Genomic DNA, 17,651 nt, shown 5'->3' on the forward strand with positions numbered 1-17,651 from the left:
CGTCCTCTCAGCATGTGTCTCTTCACCCTGGGTCCGTCTCCTCAGCGTGTGTCTCTCACCCCGGATCCGTCCCCTCAGCCTGTGTCTCTCACCCCGGGTCCCCCCCATCCTGTCTCTCTTCACTCTGGGTCCATCCCCATCGGCCTGTGTCTCTCACCCCGGGTCCGTCCCCTCAGCCTGTGTCTCTTCAGCCCGGGTCCGTCCCCTCAGAGTGTGTGTCTCTCACCCCGGGGCCGTCCTCTCAGCATGTGTCTCTTCACCCTGGGTCCGTCTCCTCAGCGTGTGTCTCTCACCCCGGATCCGTCCCCTCAGCCTGTGTCTCTCACCCCGGGTCCCCCCCATCCTGTCTCTCTTCACTCTGGGTCCATCCCCATCGGCCTGTGTCTCTCACCCCGGGTCCGTCCCCTCAGCCTGTGTCTCTTCAGCCCGGGTCCGTCCCCTCAGAGTGTGTGTCTCTCACCCCGGGGCCGTCCTCTCAGCATGTGTCTCTTCACCCTGGGTCCGTCTCCTCAGCGTGTGTCTCTCACCCCGGATCCGTCCCCTCAGCCTGTGTCTCTCACCCCGGGTCCGTCCCCTCAGCCTGTGTCTTTCACCCCGGCTCCGTCCCCTCAGTGTGTGTCTCTCACCCCAGGTCCGTCCCCCCAGCCGGTGTCTCACACCCTGGGTCCCCCTGCCCAGCCTGTCCTGCAGGCCCCCTCCTGGGTGTGGGGACCCCTGTGCCGTCCGTGGCCACCCTCAGCACTGCTGTCCTCGCCCCCATCTCCTAGCTCCTGCCTTGACACCACCCTGGCGGCCGCTGGCCTGAGGAGACCATCCTGTTGAGCGCTGTGGAAGCAGCCTAGGGCCCCAGAGGCAGCTCAGTGGCGGGGAGGAGGGCCGCGCCGGGCTGTAGGAGGCGCGTCCGCCAGGCCGATGCTGCCCCCCAGTGGTGCGGCCTCACTGCGTCCGGAAGCAGGTGCGGCCGCCTCAACTCTGTGCTCCCTCCAGAGGGACTCCAGGGCCGCATCGTGGGCCCAGACCTCGAGCTTTCTCCTGAAGAGATCGTGGGTTGCCATAAGCTGGCAAAGACGTGGGGTCACCGGAGACGGGCTGAGCTCAGCTTCTAAACACCCTGTCCTGAGGGAGGGGTGGACAAGGGAGCGGGGCTCTGACCGCGCCCTCCAGGCGGTGCTGGGCTCCGAAGGATGGACAGAACGGTTCTGCTCAGCCATAGTCTCGGGCTTTCTGGGGTCACCCTGCAGGGCAGCACCCCCCTGCTGGAACCCTATCCCTGGTTCGTGGGGTTCACAGTGTGGGGGACACAGCAGGTCCCCACCGGGTGGGCACATGGGAGGCCGGGCCCCGTCATCCTGGAGGGCTCCCGGGAGGTGGTGTCACCTGCCTGCTCCACAGATGACAGTGCTACGGCGCCCACAGCCTGGAGTCCCCCTGCTTGAGCACAGATACCATTCTACCCCGACTCCCCCGCCCCAGACCCCAAGTCCCTTATGGTGGCCACACTCCTGCATCAGAAGGGTGGAGGGACCTCCCAGGATCCTTCAGCAGACCTTTCCTCCAGGACCCGATGCTCAGGGGTGCAGAGGTGGGGATGAATTCCAGGCAGACAGACCAGTCTGTGCACCGCCCCCGCCCTGCAGGCCTGAGGCTCTAACCTCACCCTGAGAGGAGCTTTCTCAAAAACTCAAGGAAGAGAACCTTCAATGAGGAACCAACAGAAACGACGGTCCTCCCCCAGAGCAGGGCCACCAGATCCCATCCTGGTGGCAGAGGCCCTGGGATGGCCTAGCCGTGCGTCCTGGGCGATGAGGGAGCCTGGCGAGGGGCAGGCTTCCCAGAGGATGGCCAGGAAGGGGAGTGCGCGAGAAGGGGCCGGGGAAGCGCCCCTCAGGGTCCTCCAGAGGGCAGGCCTGCGTGTCTGCCTGTGCAAGGGCCCCGCGCCCCCCACGTTGTCACACACGCGCCCTGGCTCTCCGCAGGGGCCCCGCGCCCCCCACGTCGTCACACACACGCCCTGGCTCTCCGCAGGGGCCCCGCGCCCCCCAGGTCGTCACACACACACCCTGGCTCTCTGCAGGGGCCCCGCGCCCCCCACGTCGTCACACACACGCCCTGGCTCTCCGCAGGGGCCCCGAGTCCCCCATGTCGTCACACACACGCCCTGGCTCTCCGCAGGGGCCCCGCGTCCCCCAGGTCATCACACTCATACCCTGGCTCGCGACGCCCGCAGGGCTGGCCTCACCTCGCATTTGCCTCGCAGGCCGGTCTCCTGCAGCCGCGACCAGATGCTCTGGATACGCCCGGCGTGCTCCGGGTGGCTGTTGGTGTTCCCGCAGGTGCACTGGTGCTTCAGCATCAGCGTGTCGTACACGAGTCCTGCAGCGGGGGAGGCAGTGGCGGCCGCGGTCAGAGGAGCCCTCGGGGTCCCCGGCAGCTGGTCCCCCTGCCAGGGGAGCTGAGCCCCTACTCAGGGCACTCGCCCAACACTCAGAGTTCTTGAAACCCGGGGGAGCCGGCGAGGGAGGAAGAAATGAAAAGGCAGCCCTGTCCCCAGGGCTCAAGGCTCTCACATCACAAGGACCGGGCCGACCCAGGCATCGTGGAGATTTTGATCCCAAACTCAAGTCTGCCAGGGACCCTGTCTATGGAGTTGTTTGCCCCTGTGGACTGAGATCCATCCGTCCGAGGTACTCGGGGCTCAGAAGGCTCAGTTTCTGCCTGCGGAACCTTGCAGGGCCGCTGGATAGGCGTGCACGTGTGTGTGTGCGTGCACACACACATACACACAGACACAACTGCATGTGAAATCAGCCTAGACAGTGGGGCGGGGGAGGGTAGGGCTTGGCCTTCCAATAACAGAGCAGCAGGCCAGGAGCAGACTGAGGGAAACACAGAGGCACACACCCGTCCCCGTGGACTGCAGGTGCGCATGTGTGGACAGTCTGGAGGCCCGTCAGCACCAGGACACGGGCCCCACCGGCGGCATCACGGTGACACAGTCACGTGCTGCTGCTCACGGGGTGCGAGGCGGGAACTTCAAGGTGAAGCCACCTGTGCCCCTTTCGCAGATGGGGAATGGCAGAGAACGAGAGGGGAGCAGCCAGGACACCAGGGAGATGCGTGTGGCCGTGGGAAGAGGCCCAGAGAGGCCCACAGCAGCGCGGGCCTCGCAGGGTCCTGTCTTCGTGAAATACACCATGTTTGTGTCTACCTGTCTGGCTATGCGCAGACACAACCCTGGACACGGGACCTGACACTGACAATGGGCTCCCCCAGGGGTGGGGTCAGGGTCACCTGCTACCTTCTCAGGGTTTCCATCCTGTGTGCTTTCTTAGAAGGAATATGCACTGTTTTACAAGTTTTTAAAAAAGGGAATAATGAAGACAAACTAGGAAACAGCGACAGAGCGGGGCTCACCAGCCAGGACACACGTGGTGACATCATGTTTGCCTGCGGGCTCCCTCGTGGGGACCCCCGAGCACCCGGGGGCACATGCAATGTGGGAGCCTCTCCACTGGGCTCCTGGGGTCGTCTGAGCTGTGCCTTCTAAGCACGAGCCCAGCTCAGCCGACGCCAAGGACTCGCTCTTAAAGAATCACCTGCTGACTCCCCTTGTGACACCTTAGAGTTATCTGGTTTTCTTTCTGAAAAGCAGAAATTTAACTTCTGGAAACTGACTATGAAACTCTTCTCCAAATATGATCAGTATCTTTCCAAAATCTGAGAAGGAGAACGTAGCCACGTTTGCATGTTACAGCGTGCAGAGAAACAGTGTGTTCCGTGAGAACTGATGGCGGGGGATGAAATGGAACTGCGTTTAGATAACCTGTCCTGAGTGTGTCCATGGGAAGAAACACCTGACGCATTAGCAGAGGACAGGGTGAGGCGCTGTCCTGGGGGCCCTCCGTCCCAGGCGGGGTGGGGGCTGGCGGCAGGGCCCCCTGGGCCCAGACAGCCAGTCCAGGGCCTCAACCCTGGAGGACGCTGCGCCCGGCTGCAGACCTCTGCCCTGACTCCGCAGGAATGCTTTCAGAAGGAGAGAGTCACGCCCGCAGACTTCTGCAGGGTTGGGAGGCTGTGGTGGGGCGTGAGGCGAGACCACAGGCAGGAGCAGTGCCGTGGGCCGTCCAGGAGTGGAGAGCGAGCGTTCGGGGCCTGCTGCACCCTGCGCCCACTTGACCTGCACGCTCCAGGGGTCGCCTGGGCCTCACGGGCAGGGCCCTGGGCGGAGTCTCGGCCCAAGGACAGGGCAGATGAAGGAGGGCAAGGTCACTACCCCACCGACCCTGGGCGGGAAGCTGCCTGGTGGGGGCGGGCCCAGGGATGGGCATGACCCGGGAGCCTCGCCCAGGCTGAGCCTCGCCCTCCGGCCCGGCAGGCCTGCGTCTGCAGCTGCGGCTCCCCCGAGCGGGGGCCCTCGCCCTCCCCCGGCCGCCCACACCCCGCTCCACATTACCTGTGGTGAACCTCGGCTTGGCTGGGGGCTCCTGCACAGACATGGGGAAGGTGGCGGACGCGGGGGAGGACTGTGCCCGGGACAGGGGCCGGTGCCCGCCGAAGGACACGGGGATGCCGGCGGCCTCCATGGACGCCTGGTAGTTCCTCAGCTGGTGGATGCGCTGCTGCTCCAGGAGGAGGGCTTGCTGGGGGCGGAGGAAAGGGGCCACTCTGTTGCTTCCCGGCGTCTCCTGTCCCCGGCTGCAGGGCTACGGGTCCCCTCTCTCCCAGACCCTCTACCCCACCGCCCCTGGGCTGCCAGTGCAGTCTTATGCCAGGCTGCTGGGGAGAAGCCTGCCCCCCGGACCAGGAGGGCAGCCAGCGAGGCGGCGGCCTTGGACCCTGCCGACGGATGAGTCTGGACATCCCCGTGGGGAGACAGACCGTCAGTGGAAAAGCCCACTCAGAGCTGATGGGGGGCTGTGGAGGGCTCCCTGAGGAGGTGACACCTGGGGGGCGGGGCGGCAATACCCAGGTAGAGTGTGGTGGGGGGGCACTCGGGGGTGCAAAGGCAGGGACTCGGGGCGGGTCCGGTTTTGCCTAGGGAGGTGGGTGGAGCCCGGGGAGAGCTGGTGGGATGGGTGGGGGGCCTGCCCAGCCCTGCTGGGAACACGGCTGCTTCTGTAGGGACCCAAGGGGGTCTCCTCCCTGCAGGGGGCTCTCCCCACTCCGGCCGAGGGGGGAAGGGCAGGACACCCTACCCTGAAGACCGCCCTGCGGGGGCAGGGGCCGCCCCCGCCTTGGGCCTCCCTCTGCAGGTGCTTCCTCCCGTGGCCTCTGCAGACCTCACACCTGTTGCCTGTGGAGCACGGGCCCATAGGCCCTTCAAGGTGACTCTGCACACTGCTGCGTGTGCCACCGCGTTCCCCCGAGACGAGCTCTGCTTGCGGTTCTCCCGAGAACCAGATCCCCAGTGCCTCTGATCACTGTCTCAGGCTCAGAACACACGGATAAATCCCCTAAGAGAATGCTGACTACCTTATCATTGGCGAGACACCACCAGCCCTAAAAACTGTCTCCAGTTTCAAGCCAGCACAGTAACAGCACGCTGAACTCCAGTCATAGGAGGAGGCCGCCTCCTTTGTGAACGAGCGAGGCCCTAACCTAAGCCCCCAGCACGGGAACGAGGCCCGCCGTGGTCCCCATCGTTCGGACGGCCTGCCCGGCGTGCTCACACTGCAGGAGTGAGTCTACATGGCAGTGGGGACAGTGGCTTCCCCTGCCCTGATCTCCTTGCTGTCATTAGCACTGGCTCCAGGGCCCCTTGAAGAGCAGGGGTTTAGCGCTAACACTGCGGCTGAGATGTGAGACAGGAAGCCCTCCGAATAAGGACTAGCAAAAGTGACCACCAGCCACCTGTGGCCCCGCCTTTAAATGCGGAGCCGGGGAGAAGGCTGGCTGGCTACCTGAGAGAGGCTCCCGGGAAACCGAGGTGCTGAGCCCTTGTGTCACCTCCCACCCTGGCCCCAGGGGTGGTGGGGGAGGCACCCCTGGGCTGTCGGGGGAGGAGGAGTCTGCCTGGGTGGGCAGCACCAGGCCCACGGGGAGGGTTGGGTGAGGTAGGGCTCCACACCCCAGGTGCTGAGCTCCACGATGAAGCACACCGTTAGGTGTTAGACTCCACCTCGGACGCCCGGGCCCAGCTTCTCAGGAACAAGACCGCTCCCTGGGGGCACTCAGGCCTCTAACACGGTCTTCTTGACCCCAAAGGTCTGGCTTCTGGCCAGACGCTGCGAACCTTCTTGATCAATGATGATTAAGTCAGTCCCCTTCGTACCCTTCTATGCTAGCACTCAGATTTGGGTTAATCTGCAGCCTTTGGGCCTGAAGGGGAACCATCCCTAGGGAGTCTGGGGCCTGTTTAGCTGAGAAGCAGGTGCAGAAATACACTCAGTGGACAGAAGGCCAGTGTCTCTGGGGTGATGCCTGCAAAGCAGACCTCACATCACATCTGCCTCCTGTATCAGCAGGGAAAGCTGGGGGCCTGGACCAGCAGGTGTGGAGGACAACGCCCTTGGACTTGCTCTACGGGGCCTGCTTACCCCCTGCGCCCCGTCCCCCCGCTCTGCTGGCACCTGTCTGAAGAGCAGCTCCTGCTCCGTGGGCGGCCGCTGGCCGGGCTCTGCCTCCCGCGGGGGCTCTGCCTCCTCGTCATCACTCTCGATGGGCTCCTGCTTCACCTGCACCCCGGCCAGCGCGTGAGCCTCCTTCTGCCCGGGGAGCCGGTCCAGGAAGGGCTCCTCCAGGAGCGCCTGGTGCTCCCGCAGCTCCTCCTCCGTCTCCTCGGGGTGGCTCTCGGGCTGCCGGGCCGGCTCGCTGGGTTTGGGGATCATCTGCAACACAGGGGTACCCGGTGGAGCGTGGCAGGACGTGGGTGAGGGAGGTGCTGGGACAGGAGGGGGTGGTCACAGAGCCCACGTCTCGGGATCAAGGGGGCTGACCGTCTGAGGACGCTGTCACCCTGGGCTGAGCAGGACAGGACACAGACACACAGAGACACACACACCCTCAGACACACACAGAGCCCACGTCTCAGGATCAACGGGGCTGACTGTCCAAGGATGCTGTCACTGAGGCAGGACAGGACACGGACACACACACACACATACACACACCTGGGTGCTGTCCGTGGTGCTGAGAAAAAACACAACCTGGTGCTTGGGACCTGCTATCATGCGCCTGTTTGACAGGCACAGTGAACCGCAATGCAAGTCACTCACCACAATCGCAAGGTGTCGACCCACGTCCGCACCTGCGTGTGAAGTGGGGGCAGGGGGGTGCACCCTCTTTCCTTCTCAGTCACAGCCTCCCCCACCCGCCACCCCGCCAGCTCACACCCAGGCACCACGTGGACCCTCTCCTCCACGGGGACAGGTGGCCTCTGAGTCCGCTTACTCGTGCCGCTGGCCCCGAGCCTGCGGCCGGCACACCACACTCCCCCCCCCAACCCCACCCCACTGAATTTCCACGTGCAAGAGCCCCGCCCTGCCAGGGAGGACGGATCCTTCCCCACGTCCTGACTCTGTTTCTAGAAGGAAACCAAGGGTTTCCAGGAAGCTTCAAGTTTTTAGTCCTGAGCCCTTGTGCTTTAAAAAGTCCTCACGGAACCACCTGCGCCCTGACCCACACTGGACGCGTGCAGCCCGGCCCATGATGAGAGGACTGGGGACACTTGTGCTGGCACCGGGGCTGCATTCATGGTAACCAGCCGGGCTCAGCTGCACCGCAGGCCCCAGGGCCACGCCCCAGAGGAGGACTGAGCCACTGACCCTCCGGAGCAGCTGGCTGTCTTTGCTGAGCGAAGTTTCCACTGGGCCAGGGACTTGCTCTAGTGACCATCGCCTAAGCTGCTGTGCGAAGCTCCGCAAAAGAAGCATGCTGTGAAGGCAGGCCCCAGCCCCTCTCTACATCCGCCCCCAGGCAGCGTCTCCTCAGAAGTGCCAATCCAGCTGGAACACAGAAGCCACAGCTCCGGGAGCAGGTCTGTGCTCAGCGGAAGGTGAGGGGTATGAGTGGGGAAAAAGCTGCGAGGTGGGCAGGGGGCGGACAGGCTCTGAACCATTTCGAGTAAACAATCCTCCAACCTCACAGCTGCTGATTTGACAGACCTCTCACAGCAGTTCATTCAAAAAAGTGTTCTGAAAATCTGTCTTTGAAGATTTGGGGATCTGTCTATCTCATTTGTTTCCCACATACCTGGAGCCGGTGAGGCCCCACTATGAGCTTTGTGCCTGGACAGAGTCCACTGGGGGTGAGGCCACAACCCCCCGACAGGGCTGGTGGCAGGAGGACCCATCTCCACCAGTAGAGGGCGCTGGGCCCCTCCCAGGCCCCCCAGGTCCACAGGGGCCTGGAAACCTCTGCAGGTGGCATCAGGAGCCTCAGCTTTAGAGTCCACGGGGTCAAAGTGCTCACATTGCTGTCATGCCCCAGTGTCTGGGGCAGGGTCCGACAGGCAACAGGCTGGGGTTGATGGGAGGTTTGGGGAGCGCAGGGCCTGGGAAGGTGGCTGGGGGATAGACTGGTGAGTAGACATCACAGCAGAGCGATGGGGAGGGAACAAGGATGGGGGAGGGCGGGAGCAGCCAGGGCCCCTGTGATGTGCTCCAGGGTGAGGCTGTGAGAGATGAGGCTGTGGACACTGGGTGGGGGTCAGGGAAGAGGACGTGGGGACAGGGCGTGGACATCGGGGGAGGACATGGCGACGGGGCGTGGACGGTGGGGGAGGACGCGGGGACGGGAGCCCCCAAAACCACAGACTTAAGCCTCCAGACGATGGTCTGGGAGGCAGGTGCTTTCTCAGAGCGGGAGGCAAATTCTTCTCTGCTGTGGGAAGATCCCAAAGAGTCAGGCTGAGAATGGGTGGGGTCAGGGAACTGCCTGCAGAGAAATGACCTTTTGGGGGCTCAGCCAGGAGGGGACAGAAGGTCAGCAGAGGGGCTGGTCCAGGCGCACCGGGAGGCCCCGGGGGTTCCAGGCCAGGGGCCTGAGGACAGCTGCAGAGGGGGAGGCCGGGGCAGGCGGGGCAGGGGACTGGGTCTGTGGCAGAGAGGCTGAGACCCAGACTCTGGGTGACCTGTGAGGGGCTGTCCTGGGAAGGGGGATCTGAGCGAGGGGTTGGGCAATGGGCCAGGGCTGAAGGTGATGGTTAGGAAGAAGCAGGCAGATGGGAAATGGAGGTGGGAAGCACGGATGCTCCAGGCCAGGCTCGCGGAACTGGAGTGGCTGAGAGCCTGGGAGTGCATGCAGACACAAGGAGCAGGGGAGAGCCTCATCCAGGGGACGCCGAGGGGGCGGGTGGGGCCCCTGCAGGGGACCTGGAGAAGCAGTGTCTGATCCTGGAGGAGCCAGGGCTGCCCCAGGCCCTGCCAGGAGGTCAGCTCTGAGTGGGCACATGTGACCTTGGGAATGACCGCGGTGACCCAGCAGCAAAGGGCACACACAGATCCGTTCTGTCTCCCCAGGGCCTTCTGGACCTCAGGAGCACTCTCTAACCAACTAAACAAGAATGGAGGTAACTCCATGTTTGGAACAATAAGCTTCTAAAAGCCAGACTGGAGTTCAGGGCCTAGACCAAACTGGTGAGCAGGCCAGCGTTTAAGGTTACTGGACACGCTCACCATTAGATGCCCAAAGAAATGGGACCCAGAGTTCACGTTCACAATTGAGTTGAGGAGCAGTCACCCATGCGAGGAATGGCTGAGACCCTGGTGCACTCCAGCCAGGGCTGCGGGCCTTGGCTCAGGAGCCTTCAGGCCATGGGCCCGAAAGACAGAGGGCAGAAATATCAGTGCCGGCAGTGCCAGATACAACTGTCAGCTCCCTGCACCCTCCGGGAGATCAGTGTATAAACATTTCAATCAGCTGTCGCTGCTGACAGCAAATCAATCACGGAGTGAAATCCAGAGAGATCAGCCTGCTTCTGTCTCTCTGTTGGAGAACATACCACATGTGAACAGGTGTTCCTGTCTTTCTAGTCTCCTACCCTATCACTCAGATAACAACATAACACAATTAAGAAGATGGTTGGCACCAGCAAGGTGACAGGAAGTGACTTCGACACTTTGGCATCCGTCTTGCCCACCCTGACAGGTGCCTTTCCTGCCCCGAGGGGCTGCGTTCAGCCGCCCCACCCACTCCTGACCCCGCCCTGTGCCGTCTGGTAGGGGAACCTGCCAGGCAGAGTGGCTCTGGGGCGGGGGTGCTGAGCCTCTGTCTGAGCGCTTGGGCGGGCAGAAGGGCCTGGTCTGGGTCAGCTGGCTGTTCGTTCAGGGCCTCCAATTCTCCCAGGACAGAAGCTGTCGGGGCAATGTGGTCGCTCTGTGTTTAACCTTTGGAGGAACCGCTGGACAGCCTTCCAAAGTGGTTCCTCTCATTCTCTATCAGAAACGGGCTTTGCTTCGAACGTCAGCATTTGGAGTCAGCATCTGAAACTGATGCTCTTGCTTCAATAACCAGCAAGGGCCACAGTGACCTCAGTGCTGCTTCCTGCTGAAAGCAGGCTGGGAGTTACCATCCAGATGTTGGACGGAGGGACGAAGACCTCTGGGCAGGAGTCCTTTGGCCGAGGTGGTGCAGTGGGCAGGAAGAGTGCCAGCATCCAAGGGCCTGGAACCTGTGCTTTGGGGGCCCCGTGCCTCTGCTGGGCACTCTGCTGGGAGTTTGCTTAAGATAAATCCCGTTAAGAAGTCCCAGAGACCCATGAGGGGCAAATAGAATATACCACCCAAGGACACAGATGCTTCAGGCATACAGCTCACCCCATTTCTGCCTCCTTCATGACCCCAATGGGAAAAGCTGCTCGCCGCCCACGTGTTTCCCCGGCCCCGCCCCCACGTCCCCTGGTCCCGCCCCACGTGTTTCCCAGGCCCCGCCCCCACGTCCCCTGGTCCCGCCCCATCTGTTTCCCCGGCCCCGCCCCTGTGTTCCCCGCCCCCACGTCCCCTGGTCCCGCCCCATCTGTTTCCCCGGCCCCGCCCCCGTGTTCCCCGCCCCCACGTCCCCTGGTCCCGCCCCATCTGTTTCCCCGGCCCCGCCCCGTGTCCTCGGCCCCGCCCCCACATCCCCTGCTCCCGCCCCATCTGTTTCCCTAGCCCCGCCCCCGTGTTCCCCGCCCCCCACGTCCCCTGGTCCCGCCCCATCTGTTTCCCCAGCCCCGCCCCTGTGCCCTCGGCCCCGCCCCCACGCCCCGTGGTCCCGCCCCATCTGTTTCCCCAGCCCCGCCTCCGAGTCCTCGGCCCCGCCCCCACGTCCCCTGGTCCCGCCCCATCTGTTTCCCCAGCCCCGCCCCTGTGCCCTCAGCCCCGCCCCCACGCCCCCCGGCCCCGCCCCGCGCCTCACCTTGTTGAGGTGCAGCTGAGGCTGCTGGAAGTGCTGCTTGTGCTTCTCCAGGAACTGTTGGTGCTGCTGCTGGATGACCAGGTGCTGCAGCGCCTGCGCGCTCTGGGGCAGCGGCGCCGACTGCGTGCGGCCCAGCGGGCGGTGCTGCCGCAGCTTGTGCACCGAGGGCGCCACGCGCTCCGCCCCCACCAGGGGCTGCGCGTGCAGGGGCAGCGCGCCCAGGCCTGCAAGGTAGCGGTCTGGAGAGAGCACGGGGAGAGGAGGAGCAGAAGGGAGGGGGAGGCCTGGTGAGTGACTGACTCCGACACACCGACCATCCGAAACCTGGACTTAGGGACGGAGACCAGTCATCTGGCCCCCCCATACCTAGGTGCAGGCCGCAAGTGGGCTCCGAGGGTGGCCCCGGCACAGGCGCCCTCAGAGGGGCCTGGCTGAGGAAGGGGCCAGGGTCTGGTGGCTCCAGAATGTTCTGGAGAACCAGCGAGTGGGCGCCTCCCTGACAGCCTCAGAAACCCGGGTGTGAGGAAGACACCTGCCCTTAAGGACCAAACCACTTTAAGGGGCTCAAGGCCTCGATTTTATACACAAAGAGGGATCAACACTTGAAAAAAATCTGATGCATGTTGTCAAAATCTCTGCAAATTTCTGGGAAAGGCTGTCACCTGCTGCCCGGGAGAAGGGCTGCGAGGCCACACCGTTTCTGGGCTGAGTGTTTAAGAATCTGTGTGGACGTAAGAGGATAGGTTTGAATCTGTGTTTGAATCTTGCTTCAAAATGCAACTTCCTCATGTGAACCAGGAGGTGAAATGTTCTCCTATATTCCTTTCAACCATCAATACTTTTTCTTTTACAAATTGTGGGTTTAGACAGTTTACCAGTTTCCCTGGTACCATAGGCAAAAGGGTGTAACAGACCCTTCCCAGGCCACCTGAGTATCTATTTCCTGGCACCAGAGCTGGAGAAACTGAACATCACTCAGGCTACCAGTGACCCCAGATCCGAGCGTCTGACCAGGAGAAACCACAGGTGGACAGACCCCGCCAGCTCTCAGCCGCCTGCAGTTCTGACTCCTGGGAGGGGCTGTGTTGCCGGTTTAGTTGAACCCAGGCCCCCTCCAGTAGGTACTGACTGTCAGTCTTTTTCTGGTTCCTTCCTGGGGGTTATTTCTGTATTAAAAATTATACTTTGTATACAAACAGAAAAAAAAATCCAACCCTAGCAAAATAGTCCCTCACTACCTTTTCAAAAAGTTAATCAATCAGAGTTTCCCTAAACTACCATCACTTTTTATCCAACCCAAATAGTTTTCTGGAAAGGTAAATTAAACCTCACTATATGCTTGGCTAGTAAACTGAAGTGAATAAGGCGAAAGGTAGAACCATTTTTTCCTTGGTTTTCTATCGATAGAAAAGTTAAAAGCAAAAACACAGCATCCGCGTAGAGAAGGTCTTTCGGAATTCATCAGTTGTTGGTCGGGTAGCTCAGGCAGTAAAGAGTCTGCCTGCAGTGCAGGAGACCCGGGTTTGATCCCCAGGTCAGGAAGATCCCCTGGAGAAGGAAATGGCAACCCACTCCAGTATTCTTGCCTGGAGAATCCCATGGATGGAGGAGCCTTGCAGGCTACATACCATGGGGTCGCAAAGAGTCGGACATGACTGAGAGACTTCACTTTCACTTTATTTCACTTGGTCTGGGTATTATGGGGGATTAAATCATTTCACCAGCTTCCCAGGTGGCGCTAGTGGTAAAGAACCCACCTGCCAGTACAGGAGATGTAAGAGATGTGGGTTCGATCCCTGGGTTGGGAAGATCTCCTGGAGGAGGGCATGGCAACCCACTCCAGTATTCTTGCCTGGAGAATCCCACGGACAGAGGAGCCTGGCGGGCTACAGTCCATGAGGTGGCATAGAGTCGAACATGACTGTAAAAATCACTCGGTCTATACAGTCCATGGGATTCTCCAGCCAGAATACTGGAGGGGGTAGCCTTTCCCTTCTCCAGCGGATCTTCCCGACCCAGGGATCGAACCAGGGTCTCCAGTCTGCAGGTGGATTCTTTACCAGCTGAGTGACCAGAGAAGCCCTAAGTGACTTAGCATGCACACAAATCGTTTCATGGAGGGAGGAAGGATGTCAGCCACTGGACGCTGCACTTATGGCATTAAAAGTCCACTTAGTTACTGAAAGGCACCCTCTCAGAAGACATCACTTGTTTTTAAAGGTTCCTGGGCCCCCGAGAATGAGGATGTCACAGATGGGGGGGCTGCAGAGCCCTGCGCTGGGGCCACCGGGCCGGCCCTGCATGGTATCCGCAGGGAAGCGTCTCTTGGTTTTAGAGGAGGAAACACTCATTTCAGAGATCCAGCATCTGCTGTGACCCAGGTTAGGGAACCAGGGCCCCAAGTGAGCTGGCAAGGCGGGGACTTTGGTTTCTGCTGCTGCTGCTCCAGAGCCCCCTCCCTGCGATTGGGGCTCTGGTGGCTCGATGCTGGCCCAGAAGCCTGCCTTCGCCAGGACGACACCACCCTGAAAACACAGGCCTCTGTCCCTATAGGGTGCGGGTGGCTAGCCGTGAAGAGGCCTGACTTCCGGTCCCCGACGCCAGGGGAGCCAGTGTCTACACGGAGCCCCGGCTGTTCAGGCTGGACCCCAGTCTGGTTCTGCCCCCTCCCCTCCCCTCTCACCTCCACCCCCTTCACCCCAGACGAGTCTCTAGGGCTTCTGGCGGGGGTGGGCAAATCTGTGGGGCCCCCACACTCGAGGGCAGGTGTCATGCTTGGCATGCCTTAAAACTGGAGATCTGACCTTCCAGGAGAGGAACTCCACACCTGGTCCAGTATGGACAGGCCACACTTGAGTTCAGAAGTTTCTGGTTCAGAACCGGAAGGTGACCCCTCAGACCATTCACAGGAGCCTTTGATGGTAACTGGAAACTGGCTGGTTTTTCTCTATGTGCTGTGAAACTTCCAAGCACGAGGGCCCAGTAGACTAGGATCCAATTCTGTCCCAGTGACCAGCTGGCCCACGGAGGCTGGGAGAGCGGGGCCCAGGTGGCCTGCGGCTGCCCTCACCCGGCCCCAGTGAAGGGACCCGAGGGTGGTGAGTGCCGAGCGGGCCCCCAGGGACAGGGCAGGCCGGCCTCCCCGGAGGTCCTCTCTGGGGCAGGAGATGAAGAGGACAAGGGGATGGGAGTTCCCGGTGAGCACCCAGCCATTCCGCGGACACCTGGGTTGAAGGTTTCCTTCACCTGCACTAACAGTAAGCGAATCTGCAAACAGAGCTGCCGAGTGGACGCCTCCACAGGTATGGGGGTTAAAGAAAACGAGAAGTTGAGAAGCCACATCGCCCTGTGTTCTGGGTCTGGTTCTGCAGCGCTGGCCTTGGCACTGGGGATCCTCTTCAGTCCACATGGAGGCTCACTCACGTGAGACAGGTGACGCCTGTGGCCTGAGTCCTTACACACCCGCTGCCCGACCTAAAGACTCTTTAGAACTGGGGTGTGTGGACCTGCACACCCCACCTTGACCAGCTGCTCAGAGCTCAACGCGGGGACTGTCCGGGGGACTGGGCTCATTTCAGGAGAAGACTGGAGCACACAATCACTGGCTGTCAGGAGCCTCCTGCAGTGGCGAGGACCCGGGCTGCGGGAGCCACTCTGAGCAGGCGCCACATGGAACCCACACCCGCACGCCTGCTCCCCGATGGACCCGGGCTGGCCGCTCCTCCAGCACGGTCAGCCTTTGTGGAATGACATGCCCCTAGCTCTGACAGCGTCTGTCTATCCACAGTGACCACCAGCGAGCAGGCAGGTCTGTGGGTCTTGGGAACCTCAGAGAGCCTAACAGAAGCCAGCCTGCAGCGCAAGCCCGACCCTTCCTGACGCGGCTCAGACACCGCCTGGCACCAGAAGCCACAGCAGAGGTATCTACCGTGACCCTTCTGGCATCAGACGTTGAGGGGGTGCCGGAAGGGGATGTGCAAGGTAATCGGTGTCTGCGCTCCGGGGGACGGAGGTGCACACGGAAACTGCCCGTACTGAGTGCCTGGGAGGCCCCCGAGCTGGGCCTGACGCGGAGGAAGGGCCCTGAGGCCGGGCGTGCAGAAGGCGACGTGGGCCTCGTCAGCGCTGAGTGAGCCTGCACCCCGAGTGCTGTGCGGGTTGGGGGCCGTGCGCCAGGCCGGAGCTGTCTGACTGCGCTCCCCGTGCTGGTGGAATGGTCCCGTTCCTACCACGCCTCAGCCAGTGGCCATGCGAGGACATGGCGAGTCACACGTGGGATGGAGAAGCCACACATGGCCTCTGCTTTTAACTGTCACTGTCCGGGGGAGGGACGGGGGCAGGGGTCATTGGGGAGTTTGGGATGGACACACACACACTGCTGTGTTTAAAATGGGGCGCTAACAGACCTGGTGAGAAGCACACGGAACTCTGCTCCGTGTGGTGTGGCAGTCTGGATGGGAGGCGGGTTTGAGGAAGAACAGATATGTGTGGATGAGTGGCTGGGTCTCTCCACTGCTCACCTGAAACTGTCACTGCATTGTTTGTTAACAATGAAAGTGAGATTTTCACTATGAAAGTGGCTATGAAAGTGAAAGCGTTAGTTGCTCAGACGAGTCCGACTCTGCAACCCTCTGGACTGTAGCCCGCCAGGCTCCTCTGTCCATGGGATTTTCTAGGCAAGAATACTGGAGTGGGTTGCCATTTCCTTCTCCAGGGGAATATCCCTGATCCAGGGATTAAATCTGAGTCTCCCGCATTGCAGGCAGACGTTTTACTGTCTGAGCCACCACGGAAGTATTGTTTGTTAATTGGCTATACCCTAATTCAAAATAAAAAGTGTAAAGAGAAAAAAAAAAGTGAAAAAACCCACAACTTTCAGTGTCAATGTGAACGGCCACAGCTCTGAAGCTGAGAGGGCTTCCTGGCCTGCCTACAAGAGTGTAAGCTGACCCCAGGGAGCCTGGGAACAGGGAGGGAGTGGGGGGCAGGGAAGGGCCCACATGACCCCGGGGAGGACAGACAGGCCAGTCAGGAAGTAAGGGAGAGAGTGAGGGTGAATGCTGAGAACGATAAAACCAAACGTCACCACCAGAGCAACCAACAGCTGAGGGGGACTCCCCTGCTGATACTGATACTGGGGGCTCTGTCGGCCCTGCTAAAACCTGGGGAGGAAGCTGAAGACCCAGCTGGATGGTACCTGGACCTGGGAGGTCGGCTCTGCAGTGGGGCCCCCTCATTTCACAGCAAATCCTGAGCACTCTGTCACTTGGAAAGTAACACTTTTACACTGCGGTTGCTGTGCAAATTTTATAGCAAATCTCTGTGTGTGTGTCTGTGTGAGTCGCTCAATCATGTCTGACTCTTTGTGACCCCGTGGATTGCACTCAGCCAGGCTCTTCTGTCCATGGGATTCTTCAGGCAAGAATACTAGAGTGGGTTGCCATGCCCTCCTCCAGGGAATCTTCCTGACCCAGGGACTGAACCTGGGTCTCCTGCATTGCAGGCAGAGTCTTTACCATCTGAGCCACAAGGAAAGCCCTAATTTTTTTTCTAAACATAACCACCCCTTAGATGGGGCACGTTTTAAAAAAAGTTACTGCTGACGAATTCGCTGCCCGCTAGGGCCAGCCCTGAGCACCCAAGGGCAGACACGTCAGGGGCTGGCAACCTGCTCTGGGGAAATCAACCAGAAGGTGTGTCTGACGCTCTGGCTTCCACGCCCCTGGCTCTGTGAGTGGACTCGGTCTCTCCGGCCACTGCCTGGCGTGGGACAGGTCACCCGCCCACCCTCCTGGGGAGCCCATGATGGCCCGACACGGCCCGCTCACCTGTGACGAGGGGTGTCTGTGCGGGCGGCTGCTCCAGGAGGACCACGTGCTGCAGGAGGGAGCCGGGGGCCGCCCCCGCGTCCCGCTCCAGGGGCGCCGCGCCCAGGTAGGGGGCGAGGTGGGTGCCGGGGAAGAGGGAGATGCGCTGCTGCAGGGCGGGGAGGGCCAGTCTCTCGGCCTCCTGCTGGCCGGCCGCCGCCTGGACAGATAGACGCAGCCGGGCGCCCGGGTCAGGGGCCTGGGGAGGGGGTTGCCCACACCACCACCTCACAGACCCGGGGGCGCCCACTTACCGCGGAGGGGCCGGTGGCGGGCAGGCCCAGCGTGATGTTGGGCAGCGATGGCGACGTGTAGAGGGGCAGCGGGCCCACCGAGCCCTCTCGCGACACGAGTCTGTGCGCCAGGCTGGTCTGCAGGCAGAGCACACAGGCGTCATGCAGGCTGCACGGCCAGGCCTGGGCGGCCTGTGCCACGGGAAGCGACGCGGGA

General features: G+C 61.7%; 1 protein-coding gene across 6 annotated transcripts in view; it reads right to left on the reverse strand.

The window, feature by feature from the left end:
- HDAC4 (histone deacetylase 4) overlaps window positions 1-17,651 on the reverse strand; it is a 284,862-nt gene that overhangs the window by 44,317 nt on the left and 222,894 nt on the right. For all 6 annotated transcript variants that reach the window (XM_065917180.1, XM_065917179.1, XM_065917181.1 and 3 more), the window contains 6 exons: window positions 17,456-17,572; window positions 17,163-17,361; window positions 11,335-11,573; window positions 6,570-6,827; window positions 4,454-4,640; window positions 2,240-2,373 (listed from right to left, as the gene is read on the reverse strand). In XM_065917180.1, coding sequence (XP_065773252.1) covers window positions 2,240-2,373; window positions 4,454-4,640; window positions 6,570-6,827; window positions 11,335-11,573; window positions 17,163-17,361; window positions 17,456-17,572 — 1,134 coding nt within the window. The remainder of the gene's footprint in view (window positions 1-2,239; window positions 2,374-4,453; window positions 4,641-6,569; window positions 6,828-11,334; window positions 11,574-17,162; window positions 17,362-17,455; window positions 17,573-17,651) is intronic.

This window comes from Muntiacus reevesi, chromosome 1 (genome assembly GCF_963930625.1).
Source record: "Muntiacus reevesi chromosome 1, mMunRee1.1, whole genome shotgun sequence".
Classification (NCBI taxonomy): Eukaryota; Metazoa; Chordata; class Mammalia; order Artiodactyla; family Cervidae; genus Muntiacus; species Muntiacus reevesi.